Source organism: Phyllobates terribilis, unplaced genomic scaffold (genome assembly GCF_046119375.1).
Source record: "Phyllobates terribilis strain yellow unplaced genomic scaffold, ASM4611937v1 Scaffold_5__5_contigs__length_657084704, whole genome shotgun sequence".
Classification (NCBI taxonomy): domain Eukaryota; kingdom Metazoa; phylum Chordata; class Amphibia; order Anura; family Dendrobatidae; genus Phyllobates; species Phyllobates terribilis.
This window is the reverse complement of record NW_027362765.1, coordinates 124,690,674-124,709,170: the sequence shown is the minus strand read 5'-3', so window position 1 is coordinate 124,709,170 and position 18,497 is coordinate 124,690,674. Positions and strand designations below refer to the sequence as shown.

The 18,497-nt window shown below is 49.2% G+C and overlaps 1 protein-coding gene across 12 annotated transcripts in view; it reads right to left on the bottom strand.

Moving 5' to 3' along the window:
• KCNQ2 (potassium voltage-gated channel subfamily Q member 2) overlaps nucleotides 1-17,836 on the bottom strand; it is a 119,691-nt gene extending 101,855 nt beyond the window's left edge. For 3 of the 12 annotated variants that reach the window (XM_073682926.1, XM_073682925.1, XM_073682927.1), the window contains exon 1: nucleotides 17,220-17,836. In XM_073682926.1, coding sequence (XP_073539027.1) covers nucleotides 17,220-17,521 — 302 coding nt within the window. In that variant the 5' untranslated portion in view covers nucleotides 17,522-17,836. The remainder of the gene's footprint in view (nucleotides 1-17,219) is intronic. The other 9 variants (XM_073682922.1, XM_073682924.1, XM_073682931.1 and 6 more) reach the window with 4 other exon arrangements.
• Between the last annotated feature and the right edge of the window lie 661 nt (nucleotides 17,837-18,497).

Below are 18,497 nucleotides of genomic sequence, written 5' to 3'. Positions count from 1 at the left end.
ATTCATTGCTCTCCGTAGTGTTTGAATACATGAGTCCAGTGGGCGGTCCCACTCAGTGATTGACAGTGCTCCTCCTATGACTGTGCATGGAGATAGCTGTCAGTCACTAGTCGGACCGCCCACTGGACTCTTATAATACAAACGCCAGGGATTTCAAGGAATAAAATACAAGTCATACTGAATCTTTCCAACAAACCTATATATTATCCTTCTCAGCTTCTCCTTCTCTATACTGTGCTGTCCACAGATCGGACTGCAAGTACAATGTGACATGTTCCCTTTAAAGGGATCATCCTTTATGTGAAAAACATGGCTGCTTTCTTCCAAAAACAGTGTCATCACTGTCCACGTGTTACATCTGGTATTGAAGCTCAGCTTTACAAGAGTGAATAAAGCCGAGCCACAATAACCGACATGGCCAAAAGGACAGGTGTGGCATTAGTTGCGGAAGAAAGCTCCTGCAAAAAAAAGTCCTGCAAAACCCCCATAATGTCTTTATAAAAAGAGAGAAAAAGTGGACTGCCCCTTTAAATTTTGGACTCATTCAACCTGGAGACACAGAGTATTTAAGCTGTGAAGAACTGAAGACTTAGTGACCGTTGCTATAGGGAAATCAGACTATCAGCCCCACCAACACAGGAAGCAGTGAAAGGAATCGATGATCTACATCAGGCTGTCGGTATGAAATGGTGGAAAATAATCCCGAAGAACCACAGTCAGCCCCGGCCACTCAGCGGCCAGGAGGAATGATTTATGGATAGAAAGACCTGATGATGGTATCTGGTTCAAGATAAGGAAAGAGAAAAGGTCTGTGTTTCATCCGGAGGATGCGGCCTAATGAAGATTTTCTATTGATCAGCAGAGGACTAGTCTCCTAACTCCTGACTACTATGCGGCCTTCATCTGCACATATCTAATTAATGATCAATTAACATGGCGGTTCTAGAAATGCTCACTTCCATCAACATTTCATTAAGTGAGGGTTTTAAAGCTGACTACCTTGATAATGTCGGGCTGGCTTTGTGCAGACCTCTCTGGGTCTCCATGGTAACAGACTACAAACAAACATGTAGTCTGATCCTGCAATCATGTGTTACTCCAATCACTCCACCTTCTTCTGGTATCTTGTAGTGTAAGTGGAGTAATGAAGGGCCAGACCACTCAGAATTTGTAATCTGTCACCACGGAGACACATCGGTCAGCATGGGAGATGTATGTACACTAGTGTACAGTGCAATCAGTAGGGACAACCCAATGTTCTCAGTTCTAGATTATATTACAAAGCCTCATTAATATCCTATTAATGTAAGATTGTCTGGATCTTGCTCTGTTTAAGGAGTCTGTAATATGGATAATTCCTGTTATTACTGTGTCGATGAATAAAGTCAATTCTCAGAGGGACCGGTCCATTAAATTATGCGTCACCATGTTTGCCAGAAACAAGAGATGAAGGAATGAATTTGTCTGATATTTTACAGAGGGCCCTTTAAGGTTTGCAAATTTCTCGCAATTACCAGATTTAACAAGAGTAAAAAGGGCTACACTTTAGAACATATATGTTTGTACAGAAATATAATCTGCATTAAAAATTTAGCTGTTTTGTAAAAGCAATTCATAACTAGGACTGAGCTACATCCCATATTATACTCCAGAGCTGCACTCACTATTCTGCCGGTGGAGTGACTGTGTGTCACGGGTGTGTCAGATGTTATAGACAGTCGCTTTGGATCTGGCTGTAGAAGGTATCTGCGCTTGGCATTGCAGACGCCTTCTTAATCCTTTTTCCTTTAGGACCCAGCGGCGACCTTCCGCCTGCTGTTAATTGACACACCTTTGCATGGGAGTTAAAAACTCTCAGTTTGCTGCAGGAAACTTATTTGTTCCTTTGTGCATGCTTGAAGCACTAGCTGTTGGCTGGCTTCTTCTCTGGTGCCCTTGGAGGATAGTTTGTGTTACTCCTCTGGTGTCTGCTCAAGATAAGTTAATCCCCTTTGTTTGTCTACCTTGTTATCTTTAGTTTGTAGTAGGGCCTGACCAGTGCTCACCCCTCCCCCCCTCCCTATCTAGGGCCAAGCTCTAGGGACATAGAGGGTTTAGGGTCCTTCTCGGTGACTGGTGTGGAACCAATATAGGGATGGTAGGGTAGGCAGGGTGTTATTAGATCAGCCTAGGGGTCTCCACTCCCACTTTCCCTAGTGTTTGGGTTTCCTCCCCCTCTTTCCTTTGTGTCCCCCACACCTTGCGTGACACTGTGTACATACATTACATTGCTTATCCTGTACTGATCCGGAGTTACATCCTGTAGATCTTTTATTATAAAAATGAAAAACATAACAATAATAATAACAGAAACATAACAAAATTAATAACCAGAAAATAAACAATGTAATGAACTGGTCCAGCCGCTCCCTCTCTCCTCACACACATATTATACATATATACACAATAATAACTACCTACACTACAGACATCTGGTCCGGTTACCAAACAAAAAATAACAATATAATAAACAATAACCGACAAATTATATACAAACTAATATATACATTCTTTTTTTTTTTTTTTAAATAAATAAAATAAATGCTAACTATACAAATATATACAAGACAAAACAAAACCCCCCACACTCGAGCCCACCAGTCCCTCCCTGGCACTGACCTGAGAGCTGGTCCTGCGCCTCATGCCTCAGTCCATGTCCAACGTCCATAGGCCAGATCAGGCAGTGCCAGTTTTTCACCCAAATAACCAGTGTCCCACAAGATGAACCCACCTCCCCCCTTTTCCCTCCACCCAACCTAACACCTACACCCAAACCCATATATACAATATATACAGAAACAAACAATACAATAACCACAACTGACAAAGCCCAAGTTCGGCGCCTGCAGCCCTACATCACTGTCTACTGATCAATAAAACAAAAATCTATGGTGTCAGCAGCAGCCCACCACCAGGAGAGGAGACGACCAGACTAGGGCGCACTAAAAGAAAAGCCCCTCCAGAGGAGAGCGGCCCTCCGTGTACCCAGTCTCTCATACTCCAGAGAACGCACCTTCACCAGGTCACCGAGTATGGTCCTAAACACATCGTCCACTGGGAGGATTTTCCGCTGCGTCGATACTAAGCACCGTGCGTTCCACGTGTGATACCTAACCACTGCGCTAACTAGAAATAAGGTGCAGCGGTCCCGACCACCCAGGTCCCCGAATGCTCCATAGGCCCATTCCGCATAAGAGAGACCGGCCAGCCGGGGCCAGTCAATGGAGGCGCCCACCCTGTTGTACACCTCTGTGTTAAAGGGACAACAAAGCAGGAAGTGGTCCATGCTTTCAAGCATGGTACCACAATGCTCCCGAGGACAGTTCCTGTCCTCAGAGCTCCTACACTTCAGATTGTCCCTCACACACAGTTTCCCATGGAAGCAGCGCCAAGCCAAGTCCCAAACCTTCGAGGGGATCCTGATAGAATTCAAAAGATGCAGACCCACCCCAAGATCCCGACTTGGGCAATCCCTGAGCACCAGAGGCCTCTGAAAATGGGTCAACAGAACCCTTTTGTCAAGGAGCTTCCTTGGCAGAGTCCTGACCTCCCACATTCCCAGACCCCACCGGCGAATTACCTTCAGAACCACGGTAGCGTAAGCCGGGAGATGTCCATACGGTGTGCGGAGATCCTTCACTTGCCCTCCTGTCTCCCATTCCTGGAAGAAAGGCTGAAACCATCCCTTACAGGAGAATACCCACGGAGGAGCCCTCTCTTTCCAGAGGTTTGCAATATTGATCTTAATGAAGGTATTCACAAGGAATACCACAGGGTTGACCATACCCAACCCTCCTAGTCTTCTCGTACGGTAAGTAACCTCCCTCTTGACCAGGTTCAGTCTATTCCCCCATAACAGTTGAAAGAACAAACTGTAGACCCGAGTCCAGAGAGGCTCTGGCAAGATGCACACACTGCCCAGATAGATCAGCAAAGGGAGCAGGTAAGTTTTGATCAGGTTTACCCTTTCCCTTAGGGTCAAAGACCAACCCTTCCATTGGTTCACCTTCTGAGTGGCGATCTCTAGCCTGCTGTCCCAATTTTGTTTGGGGTAATCCCCCTGGCCAAATTCGATGCCAAGAACTTTTGCAGACACTTTGGGTTCTGGAAGGGTGTCCGGGAGATCAAAACCAGGATCTCCTCCTCCCAGCCAGAGACTCTCACACTTATCCCGGTTGATCTTAGACCCGGATGCCTCCGAGTAGCGATTTACCTCTGACATCAGCCATTCTGCCTCCCCATCAGAGGAAACAAAAACGGTGACGTCATCGGCATACGCCACCACTCTCAGAGTGGCTTGGCTTCCGGTGCTGCCCGGTCCATCCCGATCCCAGCTAACGGTCCACGCTCCACCCTCCTAAGAAGTGGGTCAATCGAAAACGCGTACAGTAGCGGGCTCAAGGGACAACCCTGGCGAACACCACACCCAACCTCAAAAGAGCTGCCAATCCAACAGTTCACAAGCGGGAAACTCTCTGCCCCAGCGTACAAGGTCTTAAGCCAATCAACGAACCCCCCCGGCAGGCCATACCTCAGAAGGACAGACCAGAGGTACTCATGATTAACCCGATCAAACGCTTTTGCCTGGTCCAATGACAGCATGTACCCCTTCCAGTGGCCAGCCCTACCCTGCTCCACCGCCTCTCGGACACAGAGTACAGCACTAATTGTACTGCGGCCCGGAACAGAGCAATGCTGGGCCCCCGAAAGGAGCTGGGGTGCAAATTTCACCAGCCGATTAAACAGCACCTTTGCCAAAACCTTCCTGTCTGCATTGAGAAGCGCTATGGGACGCCAATTCTCAATGCAAGATGGGTCCTTACCCTTTGACAAGATGATCAGGGCAGACCTCCTCATTGACTTTGGCAGAGTGCCCGAGGAAAGACACTCATTGAATACCTCAGTCAAGAGGGGAACCAAGGCGTCCTTAAAGGTCTTATAGAATTCAGATGTTAAGCCATCCGGACCGGGAGATTTCTTCAGGGCAAGCCCTTCAATCGCCAACTTAACTTCCTCTTCCCTGATCATCTCTGTCAAAACGCCAAGAGAGGGGTCTACCCCTGGTTCGGGGACGGCTTCAGCCAGAAAAGCCGACATCTCATCCCAATCCAGATCCCTCTTCCCCAAGAGGTGCGAGTAGAAGGATCTGACGACCTCCAGGATCCCCGATCTGGATCTTTTCAGGGACCCCGCAGTGTCAACCAGTCCTGTAACAACTTTACTATTCAATGACATCTTGCAGTTTCTGTAAGGGTCGGGCGAGCGGTACTTCCCGTAATCCCTCTCAAAAACCAAAGATGCGTGTCTATCATACTGACACCTCATTAGCAAAGATTTCACTCTGGAGATCTCCTCGCGGCTACCTCCAGTTGAGACAAGATGCTCGAGTTTCCTCCTCTGGCCCTGATACAGGCAATACCTGTCCAGGCTCCTGAGGCGAGAGCTGGCGGAAGAATCTCGCCACCCTTTTCTTGAACATCTCCCACCACTCTGACTTACTACTACAAAGATCCAGTAAGGGTACCTGGCTCTGAAGAAAATCCTCAAAGGACTGTCTTATCTCCGCTTCTTCCAAGAGAGACGAATTGAGCCTCCAAAAGCCTCTTCCCATCCGGGGGGTCTCTGTAACATTCAGGGAAAACAAAATCATACAGTGATCGGAGAACTCCACCTCAACAACAGATACTGCTGAAGAGACGGCTTCCTCCTTTAAATAAAACCTGTCTATCCTGGACCTACAGTTACCTCTATGATAGGTGAACCCCTCGTGGCCTGGGGTGTGCCGGATGTGGACATCCACCAGGCGAGCCTCACTAGCTATACTATTAAGGGCGACGCTATCATAAGTCAGCTTGTCTCTGGAACCTCCTCTATCCCGGGGCCTCGTGACAGTGTTGAAGTCCCCTCCAAAGACGACCTGCCGACTCGTAAAAAGGTTGGGCTTGATCCTCGTAAAGAGACACTTCCGGTCCCACTTAGATTGGGGACCATAAATGTTAATGAGCCGAAGCTCCTGTCCCTTCATGAGGACATCTAATATCAGGCACCTCCCCATTTCTAACTCAATAACCCGTCGGCATTCTACTGGTGCGGTAAAAAGGACCGCCACTCCGCTATACGGCTCGGCCGCAAGAGACCAATAGGAGGGCCCGAGTCTCCACTCCCTCTTAGCTATAAACACCTCTGCCATATTTGGCAGCCTGGTCTCTTGCAAAAAGAAAATGTCAGCTTCAACCCGGCTGAGAAAATCAAAAGCCGCAAATCTAGCCATGTTTGACTTAATGCTGGCGACATTAATGGACGCCAGCGTCAACGGAGTGGGTACCGCCATCATTGGTGATTGAGTTAGATGGCTTTCTTCTTCCCACTCCCCTTACCCTCTGCCTCAGAGGAGGAATCCTTCCCCCTCTTTAATGACACAGAGGTGTCCATTCCCATATTTTTCCTTCTTTTCTCGTCCTCGTCTCCGGACTCTGGGCCAGTCCCTCCCCCCAAGGACCCTGCATCCCCAGGAGAAGGAGACTCGGCGCCCCCTGTAAGCTCCGCTGAAGCCGGAACCTCACCCTCGGCCTCCTCCTCAGAGGAAGAGATGTTATCAAGGGCTTGGAACCGGTTAGAAAGACCAACCAGAGGGGAGTCAGTTTTACCTTCCTTAGGTACCTTGGTCAGAGCGGGAGAAGATGTTTTATCTCCCTTCTTTTTCTTCTTTTTGGTGCCGAGCTTACGCTTGTTCTCTAGCCACCGCTTATTATCCTCATCCATACTTTCATAATGGGAGGATTCTGAGGCAGAGGCGGTTTCCTCCCTGTGGATCCTCCTGACCTCCTCATTCAACTCATCATCCCTCGGGGCCTCAGCAGCAAGACTGGCATCTAGGACAGGGGCTGCCCCGGTAGACTGGGGCTCGCCCCGCTCCCTCTCCTGTCTGCGCTTGTCTAGACGCCTCAGCTGGGCAGGCGTCTTTTTATTGCTTTTCTTCCCTGGCCCCTCGGCTCCCCCACCCCTGCTAGTCCCCTCCCCAGCAGAATCGGCCTCACGGCTTACTCCCACCGGGGTCTCGACTGCATTAGCGAAGGAGCGAGGACAACGGCTGAATGGGTGACCTAACTCACCACACAGGTGGCACCTAATCTCCACACAAGAGGCGGCAAGATGGCCGACACCCCCACACAACGCACATTTCTGCACGGTGCAGTTTGCACTGAAGTGTGTGGGGTCACCGCACCTGTGACAGAGCTTCGGTTGCCCCTGGTAGAAGACCAGGATACGATCCCTACCCAGGAAGGCAGACGATGGAATGTGGGCAACCGTACCACCTGAACGCTTAAGTTTTACCATAAACGTCCAGGCCCCTGACCAGATACCAAACTCGTCGCGGTTTTTCTTTGGCATCTCCACCACCTCTCCATACCGACCAAGCCACGTCATGATGTCATAGCAAGAAAGCGACTCGTTACGAGTCATCACGGTCACTTTCTTGATCTGGTTTTGGCGAGACACTGCCTGAACGGCAAAGTCTCGCCAGCCGGGCTCATTTTTTGCCAGCTCATAATTCGCCCAGAAGAGCTCAAGCCCCTCCGGCCGAACAAAGCTGATATCAAACTCAGGCGTGGAATAGGGATGTATCAAGGCGTAGATGTCAATCGCCTTGAAGCCCATCCTCAGCAGGAGCTCCACAACTTTAGACCTTGGAGGACATGCATCACTGCCCCTCCACCGAAGACGGACCACATTCCTACGCACACTGCCTGGCCCGGCTGTTGGGAGGGACCACACTGTATCCCCCCCTTTTTGCTCTCGGAAGGCCCCGAGGCCATGCCTCTCTATCCAGAAGGATAGATCAACCTCTCGACCCTCTACCATTAGTGATCTCTCCCCCTTCTTTAGAGCCTCCAGAAGGCGCCGTTGCAACATGCCGTCCCCAAAGCCCGGAGACAAGGAGGATGCCCTATTTGCCCCGGAGGTGACACTGGCATAACTCTGGACAGGTGTTGCCACCCCCGGGGGGGCAACCGGACCAGTGACCACATCAGCCCGAACAGCAACACCATTACCCACCTCCATCTCACCCTCCACCAAACCAGCAACCACACCACTAGACAATGAATTAGCCTCATTCACCCCCACCATCACATTCATTCCTGCTGGACCAGTAACAATGGCGGATGACATTTTGACCTCTGCATCAGGCACAAGGGGCTCAGTCACCTCCATAGAACTGGAGGCGACCTCACCCCCGGTCTTATGTGTGCCCTCCACATCATTGGTCGGTAATTTCCGCTGTTTGGCATTCGGAATAATGTGCCACTGATCTTTAGATGCTGTTAGGCGCCGCTGATCTTTAGCATCAGGATCTTCCGGACCAGCGACGCCAACACAAAATAGCACTTTCGTGGGAGGACCGGAACGCTCAGCCCCGACAGCCCCCTCACACTGCCGTCGCTTCTCAACTAAGTGATCAGCGGCAACAGCATTCAGAGGCGCCGAGGCTACCGGAGCTGCCCCCGACACCGGGCTGCTCCCCCCTCCCACTGAGGAGCGCACCACAGCATCGTGGCCTGATGGAACGCCCGCCGCCGGGCCGCCCTCACTGTCCAGCCTCTCGGCTGATGCACCTCCTGCTACGTCCCCACTACTACAAGCAGAGACGGAGCTCTGCGCCTCACTACCGCGCTCTGTAATCTCCCCGCGCCTTTGCACCGGATCCACAGCAGAACCCGGGCTGGGCTGGGCAACGGGGCTTATACAGCGAGCTGAGCCTGCCGCCGACTCAGGGGGTACAGGGAGGGGGGCATATACGTATCTTACCGCCTCCTGCAGCTTTGGCTTGGTCTTCTTTGCCTTTTTGTGGCTCCCAGGTGCCTCTTCTGGTACATCGTCACCAAGATGGAAGTTTTGGAGGCACACTGGGGACTCCAGGAGCTTAATCTCCGCCATTAGCGCCCCTCCCTGGCCGCTGCTGTCACTGTCCTCCCCAGAGCCGGCAGAACTGCGACCGGATGTCACTGTCGCCTGTCCTGCAGGGAGCTCGCTGCACGTGGCCTGCGGGTGACTTTGCAGGCTGCCAGGTGGGGCTTCCTGCTGGTCATCATCACTCTCATCATCCACCTGGCTCTCAGGCTGCAGCCCCATCTGCCTTTGCTCTCTGGTATCAGCCATTTCTCTAAAGCGGTCTTCATTTATTAGTTTTTCTTTGAAATGACCACTCTGCTCCCTGATGTCAGCTTTCCTCAGTTCCAGCAGGTGAATCTCGCTGGTCAGTCGCTTTACCTCGGCCTGGAGTTTAGCCTTGCTCTGTTTGGAGGCCCCCGCAGCTTTGGCGCTTGTGCAGCGCAGCTCCTCCCGGAGCCTCCTGATGAGCTTACTGGCATCTTCATACTCACGGAGGCGGATCATGACCCAGGAGGCATAGGTGGACACAGACTCCCGGGGTCCCTGCAGCGCCCAACCCCCCTCAGGGAGGTCGGCCTCACCTCCGTGAGCACTCCGCTTTCCTCCGGGTGGAGCACCATCTTGCACGCCGCTGTCAGGCTTTACCTCCATGCTGGAAGCCTTGCGGTTTCTAGGGGTCTCCACAATCCCGGGAGGAGTAGGAGCCACATTGCTGCGACTCCTGGTGCAGCGTCTCACCCCCGAGTCCTCTGATGTGCAGGCCGGTTGCTGGTTTCTTCTGCCCCCCGCCGGCCTGGTTCGGGAAGCAGAAGCCTGGGACTTGGCTCCTTCACTCATCCCAGAAACCAGCTCTCCCTCCGGGAAAGAGAGAGAGCAGGTCCCCAGGTGGAGAGGTGTTGGTTCTCAGAGATCAGGAGCTCACAGCAGGATCTGCAGCCACCACACCCGTAATCACCACACTGACTAGCAGCTGATCAGAGCTGCACCCAGTATGCTGCTGGTGGAGTCACTGTGTGCATACATTACACTAGAGTTACATCCTGTATTATACTCCAGAGCTGCACTCACTATTCTGCTGGTGCAGTCACTGTGTACATACATTACATTGCTTATCCTGTACTGATCCTGAGTTACATCCTGTATTATACTCCAGAGCTGCACTCACTATTCTGCTGGTGGAGTCACTGTGTACATACATTACATTGCTTATCCTGTACTGATCCTGAGTTATATCCTGTGTTATACTCCAGAGCAGCACTCACTATTCTGCTGGTGGAGTCACTGTGTATATAAATTACATTACTTATCCTGTACTGATCCTGAGTTACAGCCTGTATTATACTTCAAAGCTGCACTCACTATTCTGCTGGTGGAGTCACTGTGTATATAAATTACATTACTTATCCTGTACTGATCCTGAGTTACATCCTGTATTATACTCCAGAGCTGCACTCACTATTCTGCTGGTGGAGCCACTGTGTACATACATTACATTACTTATCCGGTACTGATCCTGAGTTACATCCTGTATTATACTCCAGAGCTACACTCACTATTCTGCTGGTGGAGTCACTGTGTACATACATTACATTACTTATCCTGCAATAATCCTGAGTTATATCCTGTATTATACTCCAGAGCTGCACTCACTATTCTGCTGGTTGAGTCACTGTGTACATACATTACATTACTTATCCTGTACTGATCCTGAGTGACATCCTGTATAATACTCCAGAGCTGCACTCACTATTCTGCTGGTGGAGTCACTGTGTACATACATTACATTACTTATCCGGTACTGATCCTGAGTTACATCCTGTATTATACTCCAGAGCTACACTCACTATTCTGCTGGTGGAGTCACTGTGTACATACATTACATTACTTATCCTGCAATAATCCTGAGTTATATCCTGTATTATACTCCAGAGCTGCACTCACTATTCTGCTGGTGGAGTCACTGTGTACATACATTACATTACTTATCCTGTACTGATCCTGAGTGACATCCTGTATTATACTCCAGAGCTGCCCTCCCTATTCTGCTGGTGGAGTCACTGTGTACATACATTACATTACTTATCCGGTACTGATCCTGAGTTACATCCTGTATTATACTCCAGAGCAACACTCACTATTCTGCTGGTGGAGTCACTGTGTACATACATTACATTACTTATCCTGCAATAATCCTGAGTTACATCCTGTATTATACTCCAGAGCTGCACTCACTATTCTGCTGGTGGAGTTATTGTGTACATACATTACATTACTTATCCTGTACTGATCCTGAGTTACCTCCTGTATTATACTCCAGAGCTGCACTCACTATTCTGCTGGTGGAGTCACTGTGTACATACATTACATTACTTATCCTGTACTGATCCTGAGTTATATCCTGTGTTATACTCCAGAGCTGCACTCACGATTCTGCTGGTGGAGTCACTGTGTACATACATTAGCTCCAAGCCCTATAAAGCGTTACTGTAGAGTAACCGGGGTCCTGTGGCTCCTATTCACCGTGTCACATGAGCAGCTTTCCCTATAGAGGTCTATGGGGATCTGTGTAGTTATGGGAAGAGCCAAGTAAGCCGCGCTCTCTTCCATCTATGACTCTGTAGACTTTAATTGGGACAGCAGCCATCATCAGTTGACAAACAGGATTTATGGGAACTCTGTTCTCTCCATAGGTAGTGGCCCCAGAGATGTTGCCTGCACCCAGCAGGTATTTCTGGCAAGGCAAGAAGACATAATGAGGTAAATAAGGAGTTACTGTATGTCACAAGGATGTATGAAGGTGTGCTGTATGCCATTCTTAAAGACACGTCTGCCAGTTCTGGTATTCAGAAACATCCCATTATCATATCTTAATGATCTTTGTCATTAGCATAACTCTAGCATGGTCTCCCCATGGTCTGAAGGAGCTTCAAGAAGACAAATCATTTTCATTTTGTTAAAGTAGACACGTCACTTACACAAAGGGAACACGGCTATTTTCCAGGCTGTACCCGAATACAAAGGAACAATATCCCTCAATCTAAAGACTACACCAAGACCGCGTCCTATTAATTCGGCCGTGATACATCATAAGGAACCCATTGTCCGCAGCCAGAATCGTGGTCGACACCACTATAACATGCAGCGCCACTTCTGATGTTTCTCTCATAGACTTCCTAACACAGAATATGACATTTTGGTAAAATTTGCTGCTGCCTGGAGGAACCCATTGAATGAGAGCTGCCTTATTTCACCACATGGCTAATGTCCCAATATTTATTTACTGGTGAACCAAAATGTAGCCACTAAACAGAATGGACACAATGGGCATCCCGACAAGATTCGCTTTCCTATTGCTGGCAACTGATGGTGGCTCTTAGAAGAAACATCCCCCTCCCTCCCCATGATTGGCATGTGCCCTCAATATGTAAAAGGAAAGGGTCCAAAACAGAAGATGGAGACCACATCACTCACCTCACAGTCTAGATCTTGTGGGCTTAGTCAATGCGCATAACCCATAAGCCCTCATGTCTGTAAGAACAGTAGCACAAAGCTCTAGACCCTAGTAATTTCAGCCAAAGCTTGTTACCTTGTACATGTAGGTGACATTTTACAATCACATTTGGGCATTTCTTGAGTAACCTGCTGCTAGACAATAAAGAAAAGCTTTGTACCCTGCTTCATAATGGAAACATGAATATATTTTTCATCAATGCACAGCTACACTCTTGACCAAGTGGACATTCTGGCCTTTTGTAAAGAAGAAGAGGTCCCAGAGAAAAAAAGATCAAAACTAAAATGTTCCTTGAGATAGTTTCCACCACCATAAGCCCCTATCCATATTTGCCCTCAGAGATGTAGCATGAAGCTCCTGGGCCTCACTACAAAAACTCCAATGTCACCATCTACCATGGATATATAATGAATGGTGTGTCTTTATGTGACAGAATAGCTTTTAAGCCCCTCAGGAACCAGGTATTAGGTGGTACTGCTACCTCTACATCCTTTCAAGCTACACTTCAGTTTGCCCTCCCTCATTGCTTCCTCTCTATTTTAATTAAGATGCTGGAAAAGAGGCATGGGTCCAACCTGAGCTGAGTCACCCAACTTCACTAGCTGCGTAGTATCCACAGAGGATACCTCATTGGTATATGTGGGATTGGTTTCAATATTATTCCTTGAAGATTTAAAGACTTTTTGCCTAAAAGTTTATACTGAAATTGAGAAAATCAGCATTAGGTACAATGTCCCTACAGCCAGACCATCAACATTAGCTTTGAGATCTGGAAATCCTCAATCTAAAAGACAAAGCGTAAAGATTCTCAAAGGAGAGGGAAGACCCATCTGTGCTAGTGATCGGTGGCAGTCCTTCTTCCATGAACCTTAAGCCCCTCATACATCTTAGATAGCTGTAGGCCGAACAATGGTTTGTCTGATCATTTCTGTGTTCTCTATGAGAGAGCTACTGAAAAACATCTCTGCTGGTGACTTATTAGGGAGAACAAAATGCCAGATCCTTATCTCCCCTTGCCCTTGCCATCATCTGTCAGAAGCCCTCATACACATTAGACCGTCGGCCGAACCTAATAATATCGGTAAGTTAGTATAATGTGTATGGTGACTTATCAATTGAAATCTCTGGAGATATCCATGTCCATTCAAGTGCCAAAAAATGTTTCGCCACCATGGACTTAAAGGTAATGGTCATGGGTCCTCATTTTTGGTTAAATTGCCTTATTCATGCATTTTTCATTTTCACAATATTTTACAAGAATTAAATAAAAAGAAATATTAAAAATAATGTTAGTATTTTCCAGGTCAACAGTTCTCTTAGTTCTTCACAAAATAATTACAAGCTTATGCCTACGAGAGAGGCAGGAAATCGCACCTTCCTCAGCTGTTTCACACCACCTGACGCTCTGCAATGAACTCCATTGATTAGTGCTTGCGAATTAGGGTCTAATGTACCGTTCTGTTCTATGAAAATCCCACCACGTAAAGCTGATCTTCCGCTAAAGAGATCCCCTAAGGAGATGAATCTTGTGGTTATTCCAAGCCAATGAATGTTCTATCATGTACTGGCTGATGGACAGGGAGACGTCTAAGGCTCCACATGACTCCCTGCGAGGACAGATGCTGAATGTATTCTCTACACTAGAAGATGTCTTCAGCTTTTTCGGCACACAGACGAGATCCAGCTGTGACGTGGTGGATATTTTCAATGGTACGTTCCCCCCTTTTGTGTCTACAAATTGTGGGATGGACCAAATTCACAGACAATATTGCCTCCTACTCTCCATCTACTGCTCATGAATCTAATGAAAACCTTCTGGCTTAAGTCACAGCAAGAAACAACCATTGTATGGCCCATTATGATAGAAGAAAAATTACATGAGGACATCTTAAGATGTTGCAGGCAGAGGAATTCTAAAGACAACAGGCTCATAATGGATTTCAGACAGTAAGGATGGATAAAGAATTGTGCTATCCAACTTAAGGAAGATATTGTTGGGGTGTGGTAGTCAAGAGGCATATAGATGATAGATAAGGAATGAAACTTACGATGGAATGTAGAAAAACTATAGTTTCCCCCAAAAATCAGAAACACAATATTTTCTGGCTATGTAGGATGATGGAAAAACTCAATGGGGTCTCAATACTAAATAACGAAAGAAGAGCAACCTACATACCAGCACAGAGTGCGTTAAATCTAGTAAAAAAAAAACTAAACATTGAACAAGAGCTAAGACTATGGTCAGACATAGAACTAAATGGAGGTAGATATCTTATGGAAGCCAAAGCTCAATGAACCCCAAGAAGGACAACATCCTCAATCTGAGTGACCACCTCACTATAAGGTTTAAATCTATGAACAATGAAATGGAATCCCAACCCCCTTTCAGTTATTAACTCCCATGACAGGTTACATTCATGTACTACTTCTTCTACTTCTACTATGATGACAACTGATCATTAGTGGTCACTGGCCTGGTCCTCAAGGTTCCATTGTGTATAATAAACAAGGAAATATGATCACATTTACATTAGAAGCAAGGGAATAGAAGCTAATGCCCCCCTTCTTATACTTGTTATGTGTTCTGTACCCCAATTTGGTATATAGCAATATAAGAGGCTACATGGAGAACACCATAAGCCAACATTGTTCCCTGATACATAAAGGCTTTTATAGAACGTGTCATATGTTCTGGACAGACTCCAATAACTGTAAACTATAAAGTTTACAGAGATATGGACTGAGCAGGAATCTGCAGGACCCTCACAACATCCAGATCTTGTCATCTACTGAACCCCGGTTTCTACAGGCTTTCCTATTTGACATACTTTCTGAATTCATGAGTATACCCCAATTACCACCACAAAATGTGCCCTTTGCTGTGTGTTCCCCAATGATGTACTCGACCCCTGTGCCCCATAGTGTGTTCCCCAATGATATACTGGACCCGTGCCCCATAGTGTGTGTACCCCACTGATGTATTGGACCCGTGTGCCACATCCTGTGTGTACCTCACTGATGTACTCGTCCCCTGTGCCCCTTACTATGTGTTCCCCAAAGATGTACCGGACCACTGTGTCCCTTACTGTGTGTATTGGACCCTGTGCCCCTGGCTGTGTGTACCCCATTGATGTATTGGACCCCTGTGCCCCTGGCTGTGTGTACCCCACTGTTGTATTGGACCCCTGTGCCCATGGCTGGGTGTACCCCACTGGTGTATTGGACCCCTGTGCTCCAGCTGTGTGTTCCCCAATGATGTACTGGACCCGTGCCCCATGGTGTGTGCACCCCACTGATGTACTGGACCCCTGGCTGTGTATACGCCACTGATGTACTGGACCCCTGTGCCCCTGGCTGGGTGTACGACACTGATGTACTGGACGCCTGTGCCCCTGGCTGGGTGTACTCCACTGATGTACTGGAACCCTGTGCCCCTGACTGTGTGTACCCCACTGACGTACTGGACCCCTGTGCCCCTGGCTGAGTGTACGCCACTGATGTACTGGACGCCTGAGCCCCTGGCTGGGTGTACTCCACTGATGTACTGGACCCCTGTGCCCCTCCTGTGTGTACCCTACTGATGTACTGGACCCCTGGCTGTGTGTACCCCACTGATGTACTGGACCCCTGTGCCCCTCGCTGTGTGTACTCCACTGATGTACTGGACGCCTGTGTCCATGGCTGGGTGAACTCCACTGATGTACTGGACCCCTGTGCCCCTGACTGTGTGTACCCCACTGATGTACTGGACCCCTGTGCCCCTGACTGTGTGTACCCCACTGATGTACTGGACCCCTGTGCCCCTGGCTGGAAGTACGCCACTGATGTACTGGATGCCTGTGCCCCTGGCTGGGTGTACTCCACTGATGTACTGGACCCCTGTGCCTCTGCTGTGTGTACCCCACTGATGTACTGGACCCCTCGCTGGGTGTACCCCACTGATGTTCTGGACCCCTGTGCCCCTAGCTGTATGTACCCCACTGATGTACTGGACCCCTGTGCCCCTGGCTGTGTGTACCTCACTGATGTATTGGACCCCTGTGCCCCTCGCTGTGTGTACTCCACTGATGTATTGGTCCCCTGTGCCCCTGCTGGGTGTACCCCACTGATGTACTGGACCCCTGTGCCCGTGCTGTGTGCACCCCACTGATGTATTGGACCCCTGTGCCACTGCTGGGTGTACCCCACTGATGTATTGGACCCCTGTGCCCCTGCTGGGTGTACCCCACTGATGTACTGGTCCCCTGGCTGTGTGTACCCCATTGATGTACTGGACCCCTGTGCCCCTGGCTGTGTGTACCCCAGTGATGTACTGGACCCCTGTGCCCTCGCTGTGTGCACCCCACTGATGTACTGGACCCCTGGCTGTGTGAACCCCACTGATGTACTGGACCCCGGTGCCCGCGCTGTGTGCACCCCACTGATGTACTGGACCCCTGTGCCCCTGGCTGTGTGTACCCCACTGATGTACTGGACCCCTGTGCCCCTGGCTGTGTGTACCCCACTGATGTACTGGACCCCTGTGCCACTTCTGGGTGTACCCCACTGATGTACTGGACCCCTGTGCCCTCGCTGTGTGTACCCCACTGATGTACTGGACCCCTGTGCCCTCGCTGTGTGCACCCCACTGATGTACTGGACCCCTGGCTGTGTGCACCCCATTGATGTACTGGACCCCTGTGCCCCTGGCTGTGTGTACCCCACTGATGTACTGGACCCCTGGCAGTGTGTACCCCACTGATGTACTGGACCCCTGTGCCCCTGGCTGGGTACTCACACATAGGCATGGTATATGAAGGTCCAGCCCCGGGGTCTCTCCAGCACATTGTACAGGAAATTCTGCAGCTTGCGGTAGAAGGCGTTGCGTTTCGGGGGCTTCCCGGTCCCGGGCACTGCTGAGCGGCTCTTGCTGCTGAGGATGCTGCTCCTCTTCATGTTGTGGTCGGAGCCGTCTATGAGCAGAGCTCCGTCCCTGCTGCACTCCGGGGCCCCCGGGTCCAGACCCACGAAGCCCACCTTTAGCTTCTTCTCCCCAGTGGGGCCGGGGTAGACCCCCCCATTGCGGGATTTCTGCACCATGGTCAATGAATAGGACTTGCGGGGTCTCACCGGGGCTCCATTCTGAATGGGGGGCAGACCGAGGGGGTCTCTCTGGGTGGGGGGCTCATAGCTCAGGTATATGGGGGAGGTGGGGGGGTTATGATCAATGCAGCTGCTGATCGCTCAGTGATGAGCACAGAATCTCTGCAATCCGCTCTCCGGAGCCGGCTCCTCCTACACGGGCGGACGGGCGGCCGCTCACCTCCCTGATTAACCCCTTGTACCGGCTCCAGTGCAGACTGCACACCACTGCCAGGGCTGCGTTATTTATTACTACAGGGAGGAGCGTCTCAGTCATGTATCCCCACCCCAGTGCCAGAAGCACAATGCTAGGGTCACAACCAAAGCTGCAACTACTGCAGAACCTCCCTAACTACGAGCTGCCAATCATCTCCTAAACCTGCAAGCTGTCAATCATCCCCTATATCTGCATATTATCAATCATCCCCTATGGCTGTCAATCATCCCCTATATCTTGCATATTATCATTCATCTCCTATATCTGCATACTATCAATCATCCCCTATGGTTGTCAATGATCCCCTGTATCTGCATACTATCAATCATCCCCTATGGCTGCCAATCATACCTTATATCTGCAACCTGTCAATCATTCCATATAACTGCATACTATCAATCATTCCCTATAGCTGTCAATCATCCGCTATATCTGCAACTATCAATCAGCCCCCATGGCTGCCAATCATCCCCTATATATGCATACTATCAATCATCCCCTGTGGCTGTCAATCAGACCTTATATTTGCAAGCTGTCAATCATCCCATATAACTGCATACTACCAAACCCCCTATATTTCCAAGCTGCCAATCATCTGCTATACCTGCAAGCTGTCAATCATCACCTACAGTACAGACCAAAAGTTTGGACACACCTTCTCATTTAAAGATTTTTCTGTATTATCATGACTATGAAAATTGTACATTCACACTGAAG